Genomic DNA, 26,519 nt, shown 5'->3' on the forward strand with positions numbered 1-26,519 from the left:
AGACAGGTGTTATGTGCTGAGGAGAATGTGTGGAGAAGAAATTCTGAAACCCGGTTCATTCTTTTTACCACGTGGCTGTGGGGATAAAGCTAAGGTTGTCAGACTTGGTCGCCAGCGCCTTCCCTGACAGAAGCCATCACACTGGCCCCTCAAATGATTGTTTTCAAGTGTGTCCTCAGAATTTTCCAGATGTGACTTTCCAGCCTCCACATTATTCCACCCTGACCACATGAACTTGCTCCTTTCACTGTCTTAGATCGGATTTTCATGTATGATCTCATTTTAATGGCTTTCTCTCCTTTTTCTTCATGATAGGGTTTCTCTGTATAGCCCTGGCTGTCCTGGAACTCACTCTGTGACCAAGCTGAGCTCAAACTCAGAGATCTGCCTGTCTCTACCCCACGAGTTTAAAAATGCTTTTAAAGCTGGGCCAGGTGGTGCTCGCCTCTAGTCCCAGCACTCACGTGGCAGAAGCCAGGAGGCTCACAAGTCTCAGGCCAGCCTGGGCTAAACAGTAAGACCCAATTTCAAACATTCCAACAAGCCAGATGACAGATGGGTAGAGGCAATAGCCTGGTTGGTAAAGTGCCTACGTAGGATTGCCGAGGCCAGGCTAGCAGTCCCAGGTCTGTGTAAACCGAGCACGGCGGTGCACTCCTGGGTGCTGAACACCCTGGAGAAGGAGGCAAGAGGATCGAGGCATTCAAGGTCATCCCCAGTGACTAGCAAGTTCAAGGCCAGCCTGGGCTGCAGGAGACTCAGACCCGGGCAGTGGTGGCATTTAATCCCAGCACTCAGGAGACAGAGGCAGGCGGACTTCTGTGAGTTTGAGGCCAGCCTGGGCTACAGAGCAAGTTCCAGGACAGACTCCAAAGTTGTAGAGAAACCCTGTCACAAAAAACCTGAGAGAGAGAGGGAGAGAGAGAGAAAGAGAGAGAGAGAGAGAGAGAGAGAGAGAGAGACAGACAGACAGAAAAAAAACTAATGTACAGACCATCAGGGGCTTGGTGCATGAATGTTCTCTGCTCTAAACTTGTAGAGCATCCCAGAAAGAAAAAAAAACGGAAGATAGTGGATGGATCCAAGGTCCTCACTGGGACAATGGGAAAGGAGAGAGCTGTGAGGGCCCCTGCTGACGTTAACCCCAGGCTTCTGGTTTCCTGATCCCAACCTTTCCAGAGTCTACAGCCCCTGCTCTGTCCCACTGTCAACTCCAGGGCCCCTTTGTGTCCAGGGGACTCTAGAAACTGAAAGGCAGGCTGGGAAAAGAACTGAGTGTCCCACCTTGTGAGCATCAGGACCTTGGACAGGTCTGGAAGGCACCTGTTTAGCTTCAATTTGTCAAGTTCTCTCCTCCCTCCCTTCCTCCTCCCTCCCTCCCTCCTCCCTCCCTCCTCCCCCCCCCCCCGTCTGCTCTCACTCTCCCTCCTTCTATACCCCCACCCCCACCCCGTGTCTGTGTGTTTGCTATGCTACATATGTGGGCTTCAAAGAACAACCTGCAGAATCGGTTCCTTTCTTCCACATTGTGAGTGCCTGGACTCAAACTCAGGTTGCATGGTTTGGCAGCGACCTTTACCCACTGAGCCATCTCCACACACCTCACCCTCCACTGCTCGTTCTGAGTTTCATGGCTTCAAATGAATGTGGGGAGGAGCATAACTGAACTCCTGACCCTCCTGCCTCTACCTTCTGTCTGCTGGGATCTAAGGCACGCGACAATATGCTCAGCATGTTAGGTCTTTAATATGTATTTGGGAAGCCTTACTATTGTCTGACCCGCCCCTCAGTCCCATGCTCTTAGGAATCTATTCCTTAGGGTGGTACTCCAGCAGTTTTTGTTGGGGCGTTCCCCTTTCTCTTCCACAGGGATAGTGGGAAGACATGGGGGAGGCCAGTATGGACGAACAAGCCTGCTTCCCCACTGTTTTCTCCTCTCCCCACAGTCCCACCCAGCTCAGCTCTCCGTGTGGTCGTGAATGGGACAACTTCATCTCCACCCCTTGAACTCCTCCAGCAGCAACTCTGAGTTTCCCGGTGCCCTCTTCGGAGTTCTTCTACCCACAGTCCTCCTGTGCTCCACAGCTTACTCATCTTCCTGTTTCCAGCATCCCTGCCCACAGTCCCCAGCCTTAGCAAGTCCTTCCTCTTTGTCCATCCCAGACACTGTGGTGACTTTACATAGTTCTCTGCTTCCTGCTGGCGTCCTAGCAGATGCAGTACTACTCCAAGCTGCATCTTCCCAACTTAATGCTCTCCTGTGTTATTTCCTGAGTCTTCTAGAAAATTCCACCCCATTGGTACTTAATCGTGCCCATGCTTACTCCCTAAGACCTCAGTGAGCCTGGTACCTGTAGTGTCTTCAACTCCTCCGTAAACACCGCCTTCATCTGTTTTTTTCCTGCGCTCCCATCTTTATATCTGATTGCTTGCACAGACACGCCCATTGGCATTAGAGCCACTTCTTGTCCAACCTTGATCCTGTCCTCTCCAGTCGTCCTTTTCCTTAGCCTTCCACAAAACAAACCTGGAACTCTGTCCTCCTGAACCATCTCCTATGATGTTCCCCTGAGCCTCCAAAGAGGGGGCTCAGGGGGACCGATGGCCTCCCGCCCCCCGTGGCCCTGTAGCCCCAGCGGGCCAGGGGAAGAGCCTAGGAAGCCCCAGCGCCCAGGATGGGCAACCGCACGTGGGAGGGCTGCCACGTGGACTCTCGAGTGGACCACCTCTTCCCGCCATCCCTCTACATCTTTGTCATCGGGGTGGGGTTGCCCACCAACTGCCTGGCTCTGTGGGCGGCCTACCGCCAGGTGCGCCAGCGCAATGAGCTGGGCGTGTACCTGATGAACCTGAGCATCGCAGACCTGCTATACATCTGCACGCTGCCGTTGTGGGTGGACTACTTCCTCCACCACGACAACTGGATTCATGGCCCCGGCTCCTGCAAGCTCTTCGGCTTCATCTTCTACAGCAACATCTACATCAGCATTGCCTTCCTGTGCTGCATCTCTGTGGACCGCTACCTGGCCGTGGCCCATCCGCTGCGCTTTGCGCGTTTGCGCCGGGTCAAGACAGCGGTGGCTGTGAGCTCCGTGGTTTGGGCCACCGAGCTGGGCGCCAACTCTGCACCGCTCTTCCACGACGAGCTCTTTCGAGATCGCTACAACCACACCTTCTGCTTCGAGAAGTTCCCCATGGAGAGCTGGGTGGCCTGGATGAATCTGTACCGTGTCTTCGTGGGCTTTCTTTTCCCCTGGGCACTCATGTTGCTGTGCTACCGCGGCATCCTGCGGGCCGTGCAGAGCAGTGTGTCCACGGAGCGCCAGGAGAAGGTCAAGATCAAGCGTCTGGCTCTGAGCCTCATCGCCATCGTGTTGGTGTGCTTTGCACCCTACCATGCCCTCCTGCTGTCTCGAAGCGCTGTCTACCTGGGTCGGCCCTGGGACTGTGGCTTCGAGGAGCGAGTCTTTTCCGCCTACCACAGCTCCCTGGCCTTCACCAGCCTCAATTGCGTGGCCGACCCCATCCTCTACTGCCTGGTCAATGAGGGAGCCCGCAGTGACGTGGCCAAGGCCCTGCACAACCTCCTGCGTTTCCTGGCCAGCGACAAGCCCCAGGAGATGGCCAACGCTTCCCTCACCCTGGAGACACCCTTGACCTCCAAGAGGAGCACCACTGGCAAGGCCTCCGGAGCTGTCTGGGCAGTGCCTCCGACTGCCCAAGGGGACCAGGTGCCGCTGAAAGTGCTGCTGCCACCAGCACAGTGAGCTCCATCCTCATGCCCCACCCCTCTCTGCTGTATGCAAATGTATGTAAATATGACTGTGTGAATCTTCCTAAAACAAGAAAAAAAAATGAGGTTTTTGTGTCTTTCTCAGTCATCTTCCACCATGATCCCCAATGATTCACTTTAACTGGCAGGGCCTGATGGGGGAATGACACAGCCAGGAGTCTGTCATCAGTGGGCTCCCACAAGGGAAGTCAGCCAATGAGAGTTTAGGATGAGGTGATAATTAAGCCAACTGTTTCTAATAGACAAAGACAGAAGAGCCTGGGCTGATGGTACAGACTTGTAACCCCAGCTACTTGGTAGGCTGAGGAAGGAGGAAGTTCACGATGTACTTGGAACACAAAGTGAGACCCCTGTCTTGAAAGACTAAGCACAACAAAGCCTGGGAATGTAGTCTAGCCACAAGTGTCTAGCTAGAATCCCCCAGTGAGAGGCTGGGGTGTGACTCGGTGGTAGAGCCCCTGCCTAGAATCCCCCAGTGAGGGGCTGGGGGTGTGGCTCAGTGGTAGAGCCCCTGCCTAGAATCCCCCAGTGAGGGGCTGGGGTGTGGCTCAGTGGTAGAGCCCCTGCCTAGAATCCCCCAGTGAGGGGCTGGGGGTGTGGCTCAGTGGTAGAGCCCCTGCCTAGAATCCCCCAGTGAGGGGCTGGGGTGTGGCTCAGTGGTAGAGCCCCTGCCTAGAATTCATGCTGGTGAGAGTAATTCATTCTTGTTTGTGTTTTAGAGAAAGAGTATGTTTTTTTTTTTTTATCCCAGTCTGGATTTGAGCTCATGGTCCTCCTTTCTCAGCTTCTCAAGTGTTAGTCTTACAGGAGAGAACTTCTGTGGAGCAGAGTTTCTGAGATTGAACCGCATTCTCTTAGTCTGGGACCTTGCAAGACAAGGGGTGTCAAAAGCAGATGAGGACCATCCGGGCAGACTGGCTTAGAGAGGAGGCTCAGGACAAGGACAAAGTGAGCATAGCAAGACAACTTTACTTACATTTATTTATTTATTGCAGGGTGGGGGTTCTGCCGCATCATTCTGTGGCAGTCAGGGGACAACTTATGAGTGTTGGTTCTCTCCTTCCATGTGGAAGCCGGGTACTCAAACTCGGGTCACCAGGCTTGGATAACAGCCTTAACCTGCTCAGTCATCTTGCTGGCCCCTTTCCCCCTCATTTATTTTGGTACTAGGGCTCCTCCCATCGAGTGCTCTTCAGCTGAGCCGCACACACCTTTTCCCTCTTAGTCTTGATAAGATGCCCAGGCAGGTTCTGGGCTCTCTTTGTAGCCCATCCAGGCCTTGAACATATGATCCTCCTGCCTCAGTTTCTTTTTTTTTTTTTTTGGTTTTTCGAGACAGGGTTTCCCTGTAGTTTCTAGAATGCCTCAGTTTCTTAAATGGGCCTTCACCACCAGGTCCAGGTTGGGTTTGTTTGTTTTGTTTTTTAGACAGCTCTCACTGTGTCGATCTGGCTGGCCTGGAACTTGCTATGTAGAGCAGAATGGCCTAGTACTTACAGAGATCCCTCTGCCTGTCTTTTTTTTTTTTTTTTTTTTTTTTTTTTTGGTTTTTCGAGACAGGGTTTCCCTGTAGTTTCTAGAGCCTGTCCTGGAACTAGCTCTTGTAGACCAGGCTGGCCTCGAACTCAGAGATCCTCCTGCCTCTGCCTCCCGAGTGCTGGGATTAAAGGCGTGCGCCACCACCACCCGGCCTCCTCTGCCTGTCTTGTGAGGGTCAGGATCAAACAGTGTGGGCCACCACGCCACTGGGACCAGTTTTTAGGATTTATTTTGAAGGAGGACTTTGTGGAAAAAACACAAAGGTCTGAAGGATTATGTAACTTGAGCCCCTGGCCCATTCTGGGAAAAGGGTGCCCAAGGGGCCTGGCGGAAAGGGCCTCTGGGAACCAGCCCAGGCCCTGGTCCAGAAAGTCACTCGAGAGGCTACAAGGCAAAGGGAGGAGGGTCTTACGGTGAGTCAGTGCTGGGGACACCCTGGGCTCCCTGTTCCTCCCATATCTGTGTCTGTTCCCACGCCCCAGGGTGGCCAGGACTGCCTGACTTAGCTTATGGTGTCCCTTCCTCTTTGTGGCTTAATGGGTCATCCAGATGGCTGTGGCAGTTCCTTCACCAAGCAGGAGGGGGAAAGGAAGGGCCCAGCTCTGATTAGCCCCCAGGCGATGTCTCTCTGTATGATTGTAGAAATAGGCCCCTAAGATGGGAATATCACACACACACACACACACACACACACACACACACACACACACACAAACACGCATCCTCATCTCAGAGTCCCATAGAACCCTTTCAGAGAACAGAAGAGGGGCTTGAAGAGAGGGATGGGGATACAAAAGCACTTAGTAGAGCGGAGTGATGGGGTTCAGAAGGCACCAATCTGAGAAGATGGAGCTATCTCTGCATGGTGGTGCAGGTCTGTAATCCCAGGACTCTCCAAACCAGTGCAAGAGGATTGCAAATTTAAGGCCAGACTAAGCCATGTAGCAAAACTGTCTTCTTTTTTTGTTTTGTTTTGTTTTTTGAGACAGGGTTTCTCTGTGTAGCTCTGTCTGTTCTGGAACTCATTCTGTAGACCAGGCTGGCCTCAAACAAAACAGAGATCCACCTGCCTCTGACTCCTGAGTGCTGGGATTAAACGGGTGAGCCACCACTGCCTGGCAGAGACTGTCTTCTCAAAAGCAGAAGACAAAACAAAATGTACTGAACACCTACTTTGTTCTGGAAGCTGCTCTGAATTGAGGACTCAGCTAGAAAAGAAGAATTACATATAAATTAATAAGTTTGCTAAAACCTTCTCAGGGATCCTAGACTCCTTAGTAGGCCCTTCAGCAACAGGGATTAGGAGATGGCCCTGAGCCAAGAGGTGGTGGTGACACCTTTAATCCCAGCCTTCAGGAGGCAGCCAGATCTCTGAGTTTGAGGTCAGCCTGGCCCACACAGTGAGTTCTAGGACAGCCAGGGCTACACAGAAAAACCCTGTGTCGAAAAAACAAAACCAAATCAAACGAAAACAAAAAGAGGACCCTGGGCTGAGACTCAAGAAGCTGTGTTATTACCCTGATTATCATGGAAGCCTGGGCTTCAGCTGGGGAGTCTGTGGAATGAGATGAGGGGGCTCTGAGAGGACTCAGTGGGTAAAAGCACTTACTGCTCTCCCAGGGGAACCCAATTCCATTCCCAGCTCCACATCAGGTAGCTCACAAACACCTCAAATACTAGCTCCAGGGCTCCAGTGCCCTCTCTGTCCTCCATGGGCACTGTACTCATATGCACATCCCCGCTTCAGGCATGCACAAATACACACAATTTTAATCCGGGCCACACATTCTCCTGGAAGCCGATATAAGGACAATGGAGGAAGGAAGGGCTCGTCTTCCGCCTGCTTGCCCCTGCCTCATCAGCCCACCTATTCATCCTTTGGGGTCCCCGCAGAGAAGCTGAGACACCCAGCCTCATGGGACTGAGCAGCTACTAGATTCTTAGACTTTCCATTTATGACTAGCCATTGTTGGACTGCAGTCTGTAAGTCATTCCAATACATTTAAATTCCCATTGTCTATTCATTCCGTAAATTCTGTGACTCTAGAGAGCCCTGGCTGGTACACTCCCCTTCGTTCTGTAGTGGGCATCAGACCCAGGGTCTTTCTTGCAAAAGCTAGACAAGCACTTTGCCAAATCCAGCTATACCCAGTCCCTTTGACGTACATCGCATTTATTTTTGTACATTTTGAGTCAGGACTCACTGAGTCGCTCAGGCTGACCTAGAACATTCCATCCTCCTGCTTCAGCCTCCCAAGTGTTGCCATGACAGTGTAACACCAGGCCCAGCTGCCATTAATATAGATAAAGCCTTGGTCCTCCGCTGCAGGAAGTTGAACAAAGACACCAAGGGAGAAGGCCAGGGTCCCCTGGCTATGTGTCCCCAGTGTTTCCCTTTTGCTAGCCACCACCCTTCTGCTCCTATGCCTTCCTGTCCCTTCTGGTCCCCAACTACCCATCCTCACGCCACCGTCCAGGAATTTCTCTCAATTCAGTCCTGACTTTGTTTATATGATTTTGCTCCCTGCTGGGTAAGGGAGGACAGTCTGGGACATGTCCTTAAAGTTCCTTCCTGAGCCAGCTCCCTGGGGACACTTACCCTCCGCAGGAGGAAGCGGGGCTGCTTGAGAACCAATGGCAGCAGCCAATACTGCAGGCTGAGGAGCCCCGTGTCACCCGGCTGGAACTAGAGACTGAGACTAATGTGCACATGTGGGGAGGGCGTCTGTGGGACTTTGCATTCAAACACCTCCATATGTCACTTCTTGTGCTTTACACTCAGGATTCACACAGCAAGCTGGGAACACAGCCCACCTTGCTCAGAATCACCCAGTGACAGGTTCGAGGTATGACTCAGCGGTAGAGTCCTTGACTAGAATCCTCTAGTGAGGATCTAGACCTCCTCAGTGTTGGAGCAAGTGGCCTAGCACGGGAAATGTCTCAGGATCCATCTTCAACTATGAAAACAAAGGAAGAGTCAAAACAAAGGAAGATGAGCAGTTCTAAGGCCATAATCCCAGCACTTGGGAGGCAGAGGCAGCAGGATCTCAGTGAGTTCGAGACCAGCCTGGACTACAAGAGCTAGTTCCAGGGGGCTGGAGACACGGCTCAGAGGTTAAGAGCACTGGCTGCTCTTCCAGAGGTCCTGAGTTCAATTCCCAGCAACCATATGGTGGCTCACAACCATCTGTAATTTGATCTGGTTCCTTCTTCTGGCATGCAGACAGAACACTGTATAAATAATAAAAAAAAAGAGCTAGTTCCAGAATAGGCTTCAATGCTACAGAGAAGCCCTGTCTCAAAAAACAAAACAAAACAAAACAAAGAGTTCCAAGGGCAGCCTTGGCTATACAGTGAGTTTGGAGTTAGGCTACGCATAACCTTAGACATAGCTTTTTTAAAAAAAAATAATTTATATTTATGTTCATTGGTGTTTTGCCTGCATGTGTGTCTGTGTGAGGGTGTCAGAAGCCCTGGATCTGGAGTTAGACAGGTGTGAGCTGTATCGTGGGTGCTGGGAATTGAACCTGGGTCCTCTGGAGGAGCAGTCAGTGCTCTTGACCACTGAGTCATCTCTACAGCCCCTGAGACCCAACTTTTTAAAAAATTATAAAAACATAATTTAAAAAATAGAACTGATTTCCTGAGGGGTTTGAGTCACTCCTCCAACTTCAGAGGAGAGTGAGTAAAGCGGCCAGGTCTTTGTGACTACGCGGTGAGTCTCCTCGCTCCCCGGTGAGCGTCCTAACCAGCGGAGGAAGCAGTACCCGGGACTCATTAGACTTAATTGGAACTTAACGAGGCGCCTCCTATGGGGCTGGGACGCCGACTCGGTACGTGACATCACGCAGGAGCGTGGTGACGTCACTACGCCGGGAATAGGGTCCCGGCCACGCTCCCACGAGAGGCCGTTAAACGGCACCGCCCTCTGACGCCTCACTTCCGCTGGTATTTGCATTCTTAACGAACGGACGTCGAGGCGTCGACGCGGTGACGTCACAGAGCGCCCCTGCAGAGAAACACCCTTTTTCTCTCCCTCCCACCCCGCACCTCCCCCCTCCCCCCCCCGCCCCGCGAGCGTGCAGACGCGCTCGTACGTAGGTACGAAGGCAAGTCCCTCCTTACGCAGACACGCACGGCCCACCGGCGGGCGGGAGCGGAGCGGCGAGGTCAGCGGCGCCCCGCCCATTCAGCCAGCAAGGTTGCGCGTGCCCAGAGCGACCGCCAAGATGGTGGTGGGCGCGTTCCCCATGGCGAAGCTGTTCTACTTGGGCATCCGGCAGGTCAGCAAGCCGCTGGCCAACCGCATCAAGGAGGCCGCCCGCCGCAGCGAGTTCTTCAAGACCTACATCTGCCTGCCCCCAGCCCAGCGTGAGTCTCACCCCGCGGTCCCTAGCCCTTCCATTCTTGACCCCTCTCAGGTGGTTGCTCAGGGGCAGGGCTTCCAGCCCTGACCAATCCCGGCGCGAACCGGCAAAACCCTAGAACCAATGGGGATGACGTCTGCTAGAGGGGCATGGTACTTGTCCAATAGCGAAGAAGGGCGTGCGGTCAGTGGCGGCAGACCAATAGGGAAGAGGGTTTGTCGCAGTTGACGTCTACGAGAGCCAATAGGATGAAGGATGAAAGCCATTAGGGTGGGCTTACCTGTCACTAGTTAGGGGCGGGACTGACAAGCCTACTAGGATTTCTTGCCTAGCTATTCTTAAGAGACACTTTACTCCGCAGACTCCATCCTCTTCCTAAGTTTCCCTGCTGCCCACTGGGTACTTGCATATCATTCTGGGTTTAGAGCACGGTACTTATGGCTTAGTTTTTCTCTGGACCTGAGTTAGGGGTTTGATGGTGATAGTGGTGGAATCTGGAGTTCTGGGGAGCCCTGCGACCTGGCAAAAGGATGAACCCAGAGTAGACATCCATCCGAGTGTTTATTAGTTTCCTCATACCCATCCATTCGTTCTGTAGCCGCACCGTGCAGGCCGCTTGGCTGGGTACTATCAGATATGGTCCTAATATGGCAGCAGTATTACAGAACTGTCAGGGACCGTGGGCAGTCTGGAGTTCAGAGCAACTGGGTGAGCCAAGGGAGCCTCCTGAGCAGAGAGCTCACTGACATCGCAAAACGCACCAAATATGAGCTCTGGGAAAAAGCAGAGACGAGGGGAAGGCTTTGTAACTTGCCAAGCAGGGAACTACCGTTCATCCATCACCCTGTATAGCCTGTTTATGAAGGGCGTCTGTTTTGTGTGTGACCTGAGCTGACCTTGCTTATGAAACAACAGGGTTTACAACAGTACCTGTCTGTCAACTGAAGGAGACCCTGTGACGATCTAGAGGGAAGGAACATGTACAAAGACCAGATAGCTAAGAGGAACCTTATCTTTTTTCCTCCCGCTATGTGTTTTTGCAGTTCTTGGTCCTTTTGGTGTTTGGTGAAGTTTCTGCCTGGGCTGCAGACCTTACAGTGGAAAAGGGTTGGATTTTGAAGCCAGCCATGGTGGTGCACACACATATCTTCAGTATTTGGGAGGTTGTGGCAGTAGGAGCTGGAAGTCAGGGCCAGCTTCAGATACCTTAGTGAGTTCAGCCTTGGCTACCCGAGACCTTGTCTCACAACCACCACCACCAACAACAAAAGAAACAGCTGGTATCATATGCTTGTAATCTCAACACTTCAGAGACAGGAGAATCCGCTGCAAGTTACGAGCCATCCTCACGTACATTGCGAATTCCAAGATTCCCAGAATATAAACCAGGGATGACAACTTGAAGTTTACAGAAGAAAAAAGTGAGGCCTCAGGGGCATGAATGATTTGCTTCTGCCACACTTCGTGGTCACACTCCATCACCATGGAGGCTTGTGCCAGAGCCCAGATGTGGACTCTGGACTCCTGGGCTTGCTCCGCTTCCTGCTTCTCTTCGCAGCACTAGGACTGGTCTTAGCTTTGTAGTTTAGAAAACAGTCTGGCCCCACCCCTTATGATAACTTTGGACAGATCATTTAATCCATCTGTGCCTCTGTGTCCATTTCTGTCCAGGGGACATGTGAAACAGTAACTCTTAGTGTCCAGTATTTCCGAGTGTGTTCTTCCAGCCATACAGCAGCAAATGCTCAGCAATTACAGTGCTAGTGTCGCTCTTCCCACGCTGTGTGTGCTCTCTGTGCTTCATGCTGCACGCAACGCTGCATTGCTGTGAGGAGTGTGGAAAGATAAAGAAATCCAGGTCTCACCGTTAGTCCCAGCATTCAGGAGGCAGAGGCAGGCAGATCTCTGAGTTCAAGGCCAGCCAGGGCAACACAGAGAAACCCTGTCTCAAAACCAAAAGAGGGGGGCTGGAGAGATGGCTCAGCGGGTAAGAGCATTGCCTGCTCTTCCAAAGGTCCTGAGTTCAATTCCCAGCAACCACATGGTGGCTCACAACCATCTGTAATGAGGCCTGCAGGAAGAATACTGTATACATAATAAACAAATAAATATTAAAAAAAAAAACCAAAAGAGGAAAGAAGAAAGAGGAAGAAAAGAAATTCAGGTCTCAGGAATAATCCATTCTGTGGGGGAAACCAGGCAACAGCCAGCATCAGGACCTAAAATTGGAAGTCTAACTAGGCATGGGGACACATCCCTCTAATTCCAGCAGTCTGGGAAGCTGAGACAGGAATGCCTTGAGTTTGAGGCCAGTGTGGGCTACATAGTGAGTTCCAGCCAATCTATGTTACAATGTCTGTAACATAAACCCTTGTCTCAAATTTAAAGCATAGAGTCTTCGGTAACAATAACAACAAATCAGGTTCAAGACCAGAAGTATTTGGAGGAGGGCTTTGTCTGGTCATGGTGGCCTGAAGGAGAGGGAACAGCACCTCAGCTTGAAGGCCTGTGAGCTCATTGATCTGACCCAGCTGATGGAGGAAACCAGTAGCAGTGGGAAGGAGACAGCTCCTGCGGGGCCTGACCACTGAGAAGACCTGGGCTTTACACTGTGGGGCAGAGCTCCTTAGAGGTTCTGATCCTTGAGAGAGACAGGATCTGAGTGTGTATGAGTGTGTACAAGTGTTTGGCATTAAGAATGGAACACACCATCTTGTGAGAGCTAGGCAAGAACTGTGCCACTGAGCCACACCTCAGCCTCAAGTTATAGCTCATTAATTTTTTTGACTGAGTCTCATGTAGCCCAGGATGACCTCACATTTGCCATGTACTGGAGGATGACTCCAGACTTCTGAACTGTGTCCTATTGCCGAGTGACAGGTTTACAGGCACATGCCACCCATACAGTCTTAAGTTTTATAAACTTTTGTATTGTATTGTATGGTTTCAATAATTTCATACACATGTACATTTTGTGCCCACCTGCTAACCTCTTGCCCTACTCTCAATGATCCCCTCTTCTTCCCAACTAATCCTTTCTTTCTTTCTGTTTGTTTTTCCTTGAGACAGGGTTCCTCTGTGTATCCCTGGCTGTCCTGGAGCTCACTCTGTAGACCAGGCTGGCTTCGAACTCACAGAGATCCACCTGCCTCTGGAGTTGTGGCATCATAGATGACTCCTTATTTTTAAAATCTGCTGAGTTGCTTGCCTGTGCATGGGTGAGGGGCTATATTTGCCTGACCATGGGCACCTTGAAGAATATGTCTCCCTTCCTCCAGCAGCTGTTAACTGCAATAGTTCCCCAAGGCAGTCCTGGGTTATATTTTAATAGATCTTTGGTAATTACTGGCTGAGGGTACATACAGGGAGGAGACAGCTTCCGTGGTGCAGTTGGTATCCTTTAATCTGCAGTATGACTTGGCACTGAAAAAAGTTTGCTAGCCAAGCCTGTAACGCCAGCTACTCAGGAGACTGAGGCAGGAGAATTTAAAGTTCAAGACCAGCCTGGGGACTAGAGTGAGTTCACAGCCCACACATCTTTTGAGACCCTGTTTCAAAGTAATGAGTGAAAAGGAAGAAATAGCTAGAGAGGCTTCACAGTGGGAGAGCACTTTCTAGTACGGGAGGGGGTGGAGCCAAGCATCGTGACAAATGCCTACCGTGCCAACACTTGGCAGGGAGAGGTAAGAGGACGAGAGGTTCAGGAGTTCAAGGTTACCTGCAGTTAAATTGCTAGTTTAATGCCAGCCTGGACTACTTGAGGGTCTGGTGGCCCTGGTCACCACTATTTCTGCCCACCCTTGTTTTTCATGACATTCATATTGGGTCCCAGTGGTCCAGTATAGGGTCCTGCAGTTTGGAGCCTTCCCCAGTAGAATTTGAGTCCTGTGGTTTTGGCAGAGACCCCACTGAATGAAAGAAAGTATTAAAAAGGAAAGGTCCAGACTGGTCCTGATGCAATGGAGGAGAAAGTTGACTGTAGACGTGTGGGAGAGCGCAGACAGAGGCAGGAACATCTGGGGGAGTCCAGAGTGGACAGGACCTTGAGCCATGTGAGGGGAGGGGAACCAGGTGCAGCCGCCAGGAGGCCTACAAGAGTAGATCAAAAGGACCAGGTAACCAGTGGCCCAAGATTCTATAGGGAAGATTAGCTGGGGGAAGGACAGCCCAGCCCCTGGGCTGGAGAGGTTTATGGTAGAGGGTAGGGTCTACCAGCCAGAGAGGACTCTATAACAGATATGGACTGAAGGATCCAAAAAGAACCTGGTGCCCAACATCCCTTTGGTATGTTATAGGCACCTCAGCCATTTGTCCTAGGTTTGAAATCCAAGACCCACAAAGTACGGTGTGTTTATATCTATCTAGGGAAGATTTGGTGTAAACAAAGACTGCTCATTCATTTCCCAGCCACCCAGACCTGAATAATCACACAGAAACTATTAATTACAACACTGCTTGGCCTATTAGCTCAAGCTTCTTACTAACTAATACTTATATCTTAAATTAATTTTAATTTAATTTCTATCTGTATATAATTTAATCTGTATATCACCACAAGGCTGTGGCCTACCAGTAAGTTCCGGTGTCTTTCTCCTTCAGCAGTTACATGGCATCTTCCCTGATTCCGCCTACTCTCCCTATATATCAGACTTCCTGCCTGGCTATAGTGTGCCCTGCCATAGGCCCAAAGCAGCTTCTTTATTAACCAATTATAATAAAACATTCACAGCATACAGAGGGGAAACCCACATCAATTTGGGACATACCATACTTTGTGGTTATTCGCATGTGTGGACAAGTTCTTGGCGTCTGTCTGTCCCTCACCTGGGATGGTGTCTTGAGTCCTGTGGTTATCAGGTCAACCTTGAAAAGAACCCTTCCTTTCTTCTTGGTGGTGACTGAAGGTCGAGCTGGCAGGAGTCAGGTAGGAGAGGGCAGATGGCAGACAGGCAGAGAGGACCTGCCACTCCATTGATTCTGAGCTTGGAGAGCCCCCCTGCTAGGGTCCTGTTTTCTTTCATTCCATCCTTCCTGTTTTCTCACTGCCAAGTGCCTGTGGCTGTGGCTCAGAATTCCCAGGCGGTTCTCCAGGTCAGGCCTCTCTTACCACTGCTGCATGCACCTGAGATTCTTGGCTCAGCAGGGTAGGCTTGCCCCTTGTATCATGTTGTACTTTGTTTTGTTTTAAGACAGGGTGGTAGCGCACACCTTTAATCCCAGCACTCGGAAGCAGAGGCAGGTGGCTCCCTGAGTTCAAGCCTAGTCTGGTCTACAGAGCAAGTTCCAGGCCAGTTAGGGCTATACAGAGAAACCCTGTCTTGAAAAACAAGCAAAAATGACAGGGTCTCACTATGTAGCCCTGGCTGGTATGGAACTATGTGAACTAGGCTAGCCTTAAACTCAGATCTCCCTGCCTCTGCCTCCCTGGTGCTAGGATTATTTGTGTGTGTTGTTGTTCACAGTTACTCGGATGATCAAAGAAAGAGGGTCACTCTCGGGTGAAATTAGGCCTTACAGGCAGCTGGGAGGGAAGTCCAGCCTCAAGGACCTGCACCTCGAATAGCTGTACAGAAGCGTATTTATTGATTGTTACACAAAATTTGTTTTTTGGGTAAAGCAAGTTCCTCACACCAAAGCCCCTGGTCTGATCTATAGGTTTAAAACATCACACCCCTGCAGCTTTAGTCCTTAGTGTGCACTCTTGGCAGTACTCAGTAGTGCAAGACTTTCCAGGTGTGCCTGGCTCCTGACTAACGTCACACAAAGGCTGTGCAGCTCCTTCAGAGAAACAGCTCCCTAGATAACAGAACAGTCGCTGTTTTCCACCATGGCTTCAAGGGCTAACAGCTATTTCATTCTAATGTTTACCTAAGATACAATGCCTCGCTAGATTTCCTGGTACAGATGTGTGTCACCACACCTGGCTGTCTGCCCCTTCTTCTCCACACAGCTAGGGAGGCCGCTGTGCTGCTACAGCTGAGAGTACAGGGGAGCAGCCCTTGGGAGCCACAGTCCTGAAGCGGAAGCCAGCCCTGTGCTTCCTGCCTGTCTCCAGTAGGCCGCACTCCTGGGAGGAAGAGATGGCCTTACATCCAGTCCAGTTCCGTGGTGCACTGGGCAATGAAGGCAAAACTTTTGTTCTTTTTGGACTTTTGAAAACTGGGTCTTGTACAGTAGCCTAGGCTGGCCTGGAACTTGTGGCCACCCTCTTCTCGAGGAGTCTTTCAAGTGCTAGGATTTTAGATGCGTACCACAGTGCCTGGCCCAAAGTGCTCTCACCCCACAGCCCCCATCTCAAAGATGCTTACAGGAAAGCTGTGGGTGACTTTGGGCAGGAAGGAAATCCCAGTTCATTTTGCTCATTTCTTTCTAGTATAGAGCTTATTTTCATAGTTTGCCACATGCATTTAGCAAGGTCATAGTCCTTCAGAGATATCCACATTTGTATTAATTGTATTTTCATTATTGTAACCAAATACTTGAGGCGGGCTGGGTATATAAATAAAAGGTTTATTTAGTGCAGAGTCTGTGCAGCATTTGCCTCTGCTTGGCTCTTTTGATGGCCTTCTTTCTGGTAGAGCTCCAGGGAAACAGTATGTCTGTGACTCTTCCCTATTTATAATCCACTGGGATTCCACCCTTGGGCTTCATTGTAGTGGTCTTAGGATCCAAAGTCTTTATTGTCTGATCAAGTCTTCTCTCTCTTAGCCACTGCCATAGAACTCTACAGATTAAACTCCTGTTGGAATTCTGGGGACAGATACCCTGGAAGGCCAGGCGAGGTAGCTCACACTTGCAATCTATTGACTCTTTTTTCTTTTTTTTAGTTAAAAAAAGAAAAATATATTTTTATTTTTGTACATGTGTCTGTGTATGCCACTTGTGTTCTTGTTCTCTAGGAGACCAGAAGAGGGAGTCGGATCTCCTGGAGCTGGGGCACAGGTGGTTGTGAACTGCCTGACAGGGTGCTGGGAACACCGCAGGTCCTCTGCAAGAGCAGGAAATGCTCTTAACCTCAGGCCCAGCTCCAGCTCTGGAGGGTTTGAGACATACTCACACACTATAGGTCAGGCTGTCCTCAGACTCATGTGACTTTCCTGCCTCAGCCTCCAGAGTGCTAGGATTACAGACTTCCACCACCATTGCTGACCCTTTTGTTTCTTCAGTCTGTGACTTGGCTGGGATCTGCTGGAAGGCTTCTCTGATGAAGTACAGGAGCTGAGTAGCAGGTGGCAGGAGCCACCATGGGGCACTGGCTCCCTCTCCCAACAGGCTCCCCAGCTGACTCACTGCCCTGAACTCACAAAACCCTATTGTGGGGCTGGAGAGACGGAGAGAAGGTCCTGAGTTCAATTCCCAGCAACTACGTGGTGACTCACAACCATCTGTAATGAGATTTGGTGCCCTCTTCTGGCCTGCATGTGTCCATGCAGGCCGAACACAATATACATAATAAATAAATCTTTAAAAAAAAAACAAAAACAAAAACCCTAGGCCGGGCAGTGGTGGCGCATGCCTTTAATTCCAGCACCCGGGAGGCAGAGGCAGGCGGATCTCTGTGAGTTCGAGGCCAGCCTGATCTACAAGAGCTACAGAGAAACCTTGTCTCGGAAAAAACAAAAAACAAAAAAAAAAAAAAAACAAACCTATTGTGTTCACCTTTCGATAGGAAGTGAATGCGAGGGCATTAAGGGTGGCAGGGCTTGGAGCTGCATCATGTCGTCACCATGGCTTTTCAGTCAGAGCAGTCTAGAGTGCAGGCTACAGAAGGTGGAGGAAGAGACTGCACAGAAGACTGTGGCGTAGTTGACCACACTGAAGGCACTCTTGGGTGTGAATCTTGGTGCCACCACCGACTGGCTGTGCCCAGCACTACATAAAGGGTGTGGTTACATATTGCTTTACCACATACTCCAGTACTCTGGAGGTGGAGGCAGGAAAATCAGAAGCTGAAGTTCATCCTTAGCTATATTTTGAGTTTTAAACCAGCTATATGAGACTACAAAAAATGAGAATACCTATGTGTATACAAAGGATAAAAGAGAGGAGTAATAAACACAAGTAAAATTGAAAGTTACCAGAAAGTTGGGAAACGGAACCAAATAGAGCATCTTGAAATGACAGCTCCATGCCTCTGTTGGAAGACTAGGCATAGCCATAGTGGCACTTGCCTGCAATCTCAGCACCTGGACAGTCAAGCAGGAGGATCTAAAATTCCATGCAATCCTGGACTACACAGTGAGATCCTTTCTTAAAATCAAAGGAAGAGAGCCAGGTGGGTGTCTCACATATGGTAGTGGAGGCAGGAGGCTCAGGAATTTAAGGCCAGCCTAGGCTACTTGATATCTTAATAAACAAATTTGAAAGAACAAAAGAAAGAAAAAGAGAAGAAAGGCTAGTGCCGGCATAGCCCAGTGGTTGGGTGCTTGCTTAGCATGCACAAGGGCCTGGGTCCCATCCCCAGTGACGTACACACTCTCAAATAGAAGGGACCTGGGTGTGCAGTTTGCACATCTTTAGTCCCAGCACAGAGACAGCTGGGAGCCAACCTGGTCTACATATCCAGGCCATCCAGGGCTCTATGGTGAGACCCTGTCTCAAAGAAAGGAAGGAAAAAGAGAGGGAAGGACAGGCAAACACCAGATTAAGCTGCCAAAAAGTTGGCTGAGTAACAGGTAGACGACCTGTAGGAACAATGTGGCTTTGTGGGGTGCTTGCCTGGGGTGCTGCCTGCGTGTCCTGGCCGACCTGGGGAGGCACTGGCATTTTTATTTTTATTGGTCTCCATAGAAAGTCACTTTCCCAGGTCTATTTATAGTCTTGAGAGTGTCACATCAGCTCCAGTGTGTGGCAGCCAGGCTGTGGCTGGTGACCTCCAAACATTCAAGATGCTCTCCTAAAAGGAGACAACTGCGAGCACTTTCCTGTCTGTGTGTGCATGAGCGAGCGTGTGTGTGCATTTATCATAATTACTAGTTATGTATTTTGCTAACATAATATATGGCTATATTGTATTTTAGAAAACCAATTAGAAGGGGTAACATTAACTTTTTTTATTTGTTTTTTGTTTTTCCAGACAGGGTTTCTCTGTGTACCCTGGCTGTTCTGGAACTTTCTCTATAGACCAGCCTGGCCTCAAACTCAGTGATCCGCCTGCCTCTGCCTCCCGAGTGCTGGAATTAAGGGCATGTGCTTCATTAATTGTATTTTAAAAGCGATTTTTAAGTTTTATCTATGCTACCCACCCCTGGTGGTTTTGTTCACACAAAGACCATGTTTTCCTTCAGTTATGGTGACTCACATCTGTAATTCCAAACCTCAGAAGGCTTGAGGCAGAAGGATTGCTGATAGTTTAAGGCCAACCTGGGCCAAAAAGTAAAGCCCTGCCTAAAAAACAAACAAACAAACAAACAAAAAACAGGTGATCACTGTGAGTCCTCAGTGTGGGCTGAGCTGGTATTTGATGCCCCAACCCAACTCTTGCGTGGTAGACCCACTCCTACAATCCTAGCTACTCAAGAGGTTGAAGCAGGAGGATTGTGAGTTCAAGACTCAGCTTGGCTAGTGGGCCTGTCTGAAAATAAACAGTTTTTAACCAACTGGAGGTTGGCGTGGAGCACACACCTGGTACTTGAGAAGTGGAGGCAGGAGAATCTAGAGTTTAAGGTCATCCTCAGCTACTTAGCGAGTCAAAGGTCAGCCTGATCTATGTGAGACTCTCAAAACCACAGAGGTGGGGCATAGCTAAGTGTCTGTATCCCGCTGGCATGTCTGGCTTCCACCTCTTTTGCTACAAAAACATGCAACCCCCTTCCGCTGCCTTTGTAAGGGCTGGTTGATTTACAGTGTCAGATTCTCCTTGCCCTGGTTGCTAACAGTACTTGGAACCGACAGGAGAGGGCACCCAAGTCAGCTCTTCAGCTTTATTCAGCAGCTGAGCTCCCTCTGCCTGGATGGCAGGCATGGAAGCTGAGGGTGTTTTTACCACTCTCAGGTTCACTGAAAATCAGCCAGTAAATCTTTTTAATTTTGAGACAGGGTTTCTCTGTAGCTTTGGAGCCTATCCTGGAACTAGCTCTTTGTAGACCAGGCTGGCCTCGAACTCAAAGAGATCCGTCTCCTTCTGCCTCCCAAGTGCTGGTATTAAAGGTGTGTGCCACCACTACCCGGCCAGCCAGTAAATCTTAGCCAAGCCTGAAATCATACCTCCTGTTGGCTAGACAGTAAGTCCATCGGAAAACAGCTCTAGGTGGTTTGGTGGTTCTATCTTCCTCTTCCTGACTTTTTTTTTCTTTCTTTTTTTTAATTCAGACAGTTCTCCTGACCTCATAAGGCTGCTAGAGCTCTGAGCACCATGCTTCCTCTTTCTTTTCTTTTAATTGAAAATCCTTTTAGATTTGTTTTTTATTTTATGCATATGAGTGTTTTCCCTACATGTATGTTTGTGTCCCACATGCGTGCCTGATGCCTGACAGTTTAGAAACCCACGTTGGATCCCCTGGAACAGGAGTTACAGCTGTCAACTGCTCTGTGGTTGCTGGGAACTGAACTCAGGTCTTCTGGAAGAAGAGCCAGTGCTATTAACACCCCTACAGCTGTCTCTGAAGTCCCACACCATGCATTTTAAGTTAGGAGAGACCTGTGGATGTCACTTAGTGATTAAGTGTGCATTAGGCCCTAGGCTCAATCCCCAGTACTTGGAGGAAGAAATGCAACAGCAGTTGGCTAGGTGTGGAAGCACTTGCTTGTAAATCTAGCCCTTGGGAGCTGGAGGCAGTAGGATTAGGAGTTCAAGGTCCTCCTCAGAGACCAGCAAGTTCCAGGCCAGCCTAAGCTATGTGAGAACTTGTTTTAAAAGTGTGTGTGGGGGGGAGTAAGAGACACTTCTGAAGGTGGAAAGCCCCTCAGAGACTACTGTTTCCTGGTTGTGTGCTGCCCCCGCTGTGGGAAAGAGAGACTGGCCCTTTGTTTTGATAGGGTCTTAGTAGCTCAAGTTAGTCTAAGGCAGTCCTCTTCCTCAGCCTCCCAAGTGCTGGAATTACAGGCATGAACCAGCATGCTGCTCTCTACTGTGGCCATTTTAAGCCCCACAGATGAAGAAACTGTGGCCTGGGGGAAGAGGTAGTGCCTGGCTCAGCAGGAGCTCCAGACCAGACAGTCTGGCTCCTTGGTGGCCTTAACCACAGTGCTCTAGGGCTCAGCTCCTGCTGTAGTCCTGCAGGCAGTTCTGCTATCTGCCATCAGATTGCTACAGTCCTTGCTCACTCAGCCAACACCCCATGAGCTGGAGCAACCCTGCCCCTGCCTGCTGCTCCTGTTTACAAAATCAGGAGTATACTATGCTGTTTGGAGCTCTGACCAGACACACGGCAAGTAACATCAGGTGCGAGACTGGAACCCTGGACAAGCACACCAAACCCTTGGCCTCTCTGAGCTCCAGAATGCCCAGGCATCGCTCGGCTAAGTCCAACTGCCCTGAGCAGTCTGGGTGGGGAGTATAGGCAGAGTTCATTCTGTGCTGTGGTCATCAGGAGCCTGCATTAGTCACTCCTGTATTAGTGCCTCTGTGTGCCAGGAGCTGCTCTAGGAGGAAGGTCTGACGTGCCAACAGGACACAAGGCAGTGGGTGTGGTGTGCACGCCTGTGGTCCCAGCCTCCAGAGCAGGAGGCTCAGGAGTTCCTCAGGGCCAGCCTTGGCTACGCAGGGAGTTCGTCTACATGTCTGTCTGAGTACCTGTGTGCCTGATTTTTGTGGAAGCCAGAAGAAGGCTTGGGAACCTGTGGGACTGAAGTTACAAACTGGGTGCTGGGAATCAAACCCAGGTCCTCTGGAAAAGCAGCCAGTGCTCTTAACCACTAAGCTGTCTCTCTAGCCCCCTGAATTTTGAATTTTATTTTTATGTGATGTATGATTGCCTACACACATGTTTGACGCACATATTTGTGCACCACATGCATGCCCGATTCCCATGAAGGCAAGAAGCAGGTGTTGGATCCCTTATAGCTGGAATTAGAGGTGGGTGGTTCTGAGCCATTTATTGTGGATGCTGGGGACTGAACCTAGGTCCTTTGCAGGAGCAGCAGCTGAGCCATCTCTGCAGCCCTTCTTTTGTTTTCTTGAGGCAAGCCTGGACTCATATTTGTGATCCTCCTGCAGGAAAGGTCTGTGCCACCATGCCAGGCTTTAAAGCAAGTGTTGAGCTAACTGGGACACATCTAGGGAGGGACAGCCAAGGCAGGGACTGCTTGGAGCCATGGTGCTAATTTACCAGCCAGTAACAACAACGATTACTTAATTATGCTGTACATTATTTTGACAGATGTTACTAGGCCTTCATGGTGATCCTGGCTTTGAGTGAATATTCCATAGAGAATTAAGTCCCCAAGACAGCATAGCCTGAAAAACAAGTCCTTCTGGGTCTGGGGCCCAGAGGGTTTAGTTAGTAATATTTGGGTTTTTTTGTATGTATATTCTGTTTTTTTATAATTTATTTTTAGGGTTGGAGAGATGATTCAGAGGTTAAGAACACTGGCTGCTCTTCCAGAGGTCCTGAATTCAGTTCCCAGTGGCCACATGGTAGCTCACAACCATCTATAGTAGGATTTGATGCCTTCTTCTGACATCAGACAGAGCACTAGTACATAAAAATATGCATAAATAAAATGTTAATAGTAAAAAGAAGATTTATTTTTATATACTTACCTGGCAGGGGAGATACCATGATCATGAAGGTGGTTTTCCATCATACTCCGGATGTGCTGACCCCTGTGATTCCCCAAATGCAGGAAGCTCTACCGCATAATGTGTGGTAGTGAGGACTGCATTTGAGCTCTCCCCTGGAAAAAAAAATATTTCTACTACTTAACGTTTTGCCTGACATGCCACCACGCCCAGCTTAAAGTTGATATATATATCAACTATGTGTTATAGATATATAACATATATATACATATATATGTGGTGTGTGTCCGTCTACATTTACAGTGTGCATATGGAGGTAAGAACATAGGAGTTGGCTCCCTTACCTTGTGGGTCTCTGTTGAGTTGGGAGCGTCTCAGGGATTGAACTTGTTTCTTCATCAGGCTGGTTGGCAGTCACCTTTATATACTCTACCATCTTGCCAACCCTGGAAGTGTATTGTTACTGAGATTTAACATGCACGTAATACTAAGGGCATGTCCAGAGTGTACAGGGAACTGGTCTGAAGGCATAGTCCTGCAGTTGCTGCTCTCAGGAGGCTTTCTGTCCCAGGTTCAGTCCCAGCCTTGATTATACAGTGAGACCTTGTCTCAAAACACAGTAGGGGTGGAGAGATGGCTCAGTGGTTAAGAGCACTGGCTGTTCTTCCAGAGGACCTGGGTTTAATTCCCAGCATCCACATGGCAGCTCACAGCTATCTGTTACTCCAGTTCCAGGAGACCTGCCCCCCTCACACAGACATACATGGTATTTGCCTAAAATACCAATGCATATAAAATAAAGGTAAATAAATAAATTCATAGGAAAAAAAACAGAAAGAAAAGGGCAGCCTGGTCTATATAGTTTCAGGCCAGCCAGGGCTACACAGTGAGACCATGTCTCAAGAAAACAAAACAAGAAAAAAAAACTAATAAACAATAATAAAAAACTGAAATGAAGGCAGGCATGGTGGTGCATGCCTATGGTCCCACAGTTTAAGGGCCTGAAACAGGAGGATTGCTACAAATTCAAGGCCAGCAGAGCTCTACAAGGTGAATTCCAGGTGAGCCAGGCATAGTGAGACCATCTCAAAAAGGAAAGGCTCTGTTGGAAGTGCATTCAGAAAGGAGCTAGCCTGGGCTCCCCTCCACCTTCTCCCACCTGATGGGCACCCATGATGCTTTGGCCAGTGAAGGCGGCACCTGATCTCCCATGCTCCTCAAGGTGCTCTAGGGCTGAGGAGAAGCAGGACCAGCGAGGAGAGAGCTCTGCCCCAGGAGCACCACTCCCCACTTGGCTCCTTCCAGTTTGTGCTGAGAACCTGGGATTGGCGCCTCCAGACCCACAAAGGGCGCTTAGTGTCTCAGCTGGCCTTTCTGTGGGGTCCCCCACCATCACTGCCACAACCTCCTTCACACAGGAAGCAGGCGATGGTGTCAGGAGGAGACAGCCAACCACTCTGCATGGTGACCTAAAGAGCTGCAGAGGGAGCTGGGTATGGCTGCTGGGCCTTTGCACCCGAGTGTTCTTGACACTAAGGGAATAGCTGCTTGTGACCCCCTAGGGGCATGTCCTCCCACCTGGGACCTCTGCTCTCAGCAGGTCTCTGCAAGTAGCTGCTCTCTGGAATCTTCTTGTGCTTTCAGAACTATCTTGGAGCTAGGTCTGATCCTAGTGGTGCAGGACTATATCCCAGCTACCCAGGAGGCAGAGGCAGGAGGATCAGGAATTCAAGGCTAGCCTGGGTACATCTGGAGAGAAGAAAAAGTGATTGAATATAATGTCCATGCCTGTCATCCAGCACTTGGGGAAGTGAAGGCACAAAGATCACAAGTTGAAAGTCATCCTTGGCTACATAGGGAGTTGAAAACCAGTGTGAGCTACATAAGACCCTGTCTCACGTGTGTATATATGAACAAAAGGAAGACAGGTGTGGCTCAGCCGTGGTGGGTCTGTCTGGCATGCCTGAGACCCTGGGTTCTGATCTTAATACTGGGTAAGGAAAGCTTCAGGTGGAGGAGATCGTGTGTTCCCTGGATGAAGCAAGGGGTGGATCTTGCTTAAGGTAACCTCCTACTCCCACTTTGGTCTCTGACTCCAACTGGGACAAGAGAATGCGGGTGTGTGTCTGTATGGGAGGTGCTTCGGAGCACACCTGACCCTTCTCTCCCCTGCAGTGTACCACTGGGTGGAGATGCGGACCAAGATGCGCATCATGGGCTTCCGGGGCACAGCCATCAAGCCGCTGAATGAAGAGGCAGCGGCAGAGCTGGGCGCTGAGCTGCTGGGCGAGGCCACCATCTTCATTGTGGGCGGAGGCTGCCTGGTTCTGGAGTACTGGCGCCACCAGACTCAACAGCGCAACAAGGAGGAGGAGCAGAAGGCAGCCTGGAATGCACTGCAGGACGAGGTGGGCCGCCTGGCGCTGGCACTGGAGACGCTACAGGCTCAGGCACAGGCGATGCCCTCTTTGAGTGCCCTGGAGGAGCTCCGAGCTGAGCTGCGGGAGGTGCGCGCCCAGGTCTGCAACAAGCACTCCACTCCCAAGTGCCAAGCAGCATCTTCCAAGAAATAGTTGGCTGCTGGGGCCCTTAACATGGCCTGTCCTGCCCTGGCTCAGCAGAAGCCACCGGGACCTTGATGCAACTGTGACCTGTGGTCACCCCTTACTGACAAAATCCGGGCATTTCCCCCAGGGAGCACAGCAGCAAAAGTGTTCAGAGCCCGCCAGCTGCTAACTCGGAGTACTCAGCCCCAACCAGGAACCACGTTGGAATTTCAAGATCTTGCCAGCCTCTCCCCACTGCTCTGGCAAAGGCAAAAATGAAAACAGGCCTCCAACCTGATCAGGACCTGGTTAGACAAGGTCACCTGCCGTCATTGGAGAGCCTTCTTCCTTTGATGGCTGAAGCCCTAGGGTCAGCAAAACCTCAGTTCTTGTGGAGGAAGCCTGCAACTGATGCGCACATTCTCTCTCCCATCCTTGGTGCAGGCCCCTCCTGGCTGTCTCAGTTGCAGCCCCACTCCCCCTGTCCTCAGGGTCCTTGGACCTTGTTTGCACTGACACCATATTTCCTCCTGTCCTCCTTCAGTGGCATTTCTCAGGCCAGTGGGTTAGATGTCATCCACACACGTCTGTCTGCCCCCTCCCCAATTCTGGAGCCCTGGCTCTCCCCAGGCATGACATGTTACTAGGAATGTGATGCTGGACACAGAGTGACCTGTTCTCCAGCAATTCTGGAAGCCAGCAGCGAAGGTCAGGATGTTGGGGACTCCACTCCCTCTTCTGGTGTCAGGGCTCCAAGACTTGTGGACTCTGTCTTGTCTTCATGTGGCCTTCCCTCCCTCTTCTGTCTTGGACACCTGCCTTGAATACAAGGCCCACCCTAAACCTAAAAGGGGTGACCACATTGAAAGATCCTTAACTACATCTCTGAAGACCCTTTTCTAAATGGGGACACACTGACAGGTCCCAGGGTTAGGACGTGGGTTTATCTTTTGGAGCTTGTTACACTCTGCCATCCTAGGAGTGCACAAGTCCCTGCTGTGCTGCTTGGCCGTTTGACATCCTTCACTTGGTTTCAGGGGTTGGGCTCAGCACTGCAGTTCCAGAAGATGCGACTGCAGCAGTCACTGCCATGGCTGTCGGTTCCTGATGTTAGGAGCCCCAGAATAAGAAGCCATCTCAAGGATATAGGAGTGGCATAATTAATATGAACCTCCAAACTGGGCCAGTGGTCATTAGTAACAGAAAGCTGGGTGTGGTGACTCACATCTGGAATCCCAACACTCAGAGCTGAGGCAGGAGTGAGCCTGAGTTCCATTGTGAGTCCCAGGACAGCCTTCTGGGTCACAGAGAGAGACTGTCTCCAAAAGAAAAAAGAAGAAGAAGAGGAGAAGACAACAAAATCCTGGAGAAAAGACAGAAAAGGTTTGGCTGTGGTGGGAAGGGCCATGACTCATCCTGTGAGCTCTTTCCCATAGGGAAACTGAGGCCCTGGAGAAGGAATGCTAAGGGACTTGGCCAAGACCCCGTAGCTCAGGAGGGACCAGCTACAGAGGGGGGTGGGGAGAACCAGATGGTTCTGGATGTAAAAGCAAGGTGAGGAGAGGGCTGACCCCTTCCCAGAGGCCAGAGGC

General features: G+C 50.3%; 2 protein-coding genes and 1 pseudogene across 2 annotated transcripts; all 3 read left to right on the plus strand.

The window, feature by feature from the left end:
• The first annotated feature begins 1,567 nt into the window (after positions 1–1,567).
• Gpr4 (G protein-coupled receptor 4) lies at positions 1,568–3,858 on the plus strand. Its single transcript, XM_038339960.1, has one exon. It carries the CDS (start codon positions 2,676–2,678, stop codon positions 3,765–3,767), a length of 1,092 nt encoding a protein of 363 aa, XP_038195888.1. The 5' UTR covers positions 1,568–2,675; the 3' UTR covers positions 3,768–3,858.
• Positions 3,859–9,452: 5,594 nt separating this feature from the next.
• On the plus strand, positions 9,453–25,767 carry Opa3 (outer mitochondrial membrane lipid metabolism regulator OPA3). The gene is made up of 2 exons (XM_038339219.1): positions 9,453–9,703; positions 24,557–25,767. Exons 1-2 carry the CDS (start codon positions 9,562–9,564, stop codon positions 24,952–24,954), a joined length of 540 nt encoding a protein of 179 aa, XP_038195147.1. The 5' UTR covers positions 9,453–9,561; the 3' UTR covers positions 24,955–25,767.
• LOC119822096 lies at positions 22,395–22,538 on the plus strand (annotated as a pseudogene).
• Positions 25,768–26,519: the final 752 nt, after the last annotated feature.

This window comes from Arvicola amphibius, chromosome 8 (genome assembly GCF_903992535.2).
Source record: "Arvicola amphibius chromosome 8, mArvAmp1.2, whole genome shotgun sequence".
Lineage (NCBI taxonomy): Eukaryota > Metazoa > Chordata > Mammalia > Rodentia > Cricetidae > Arvicola > Arvicola amphibius.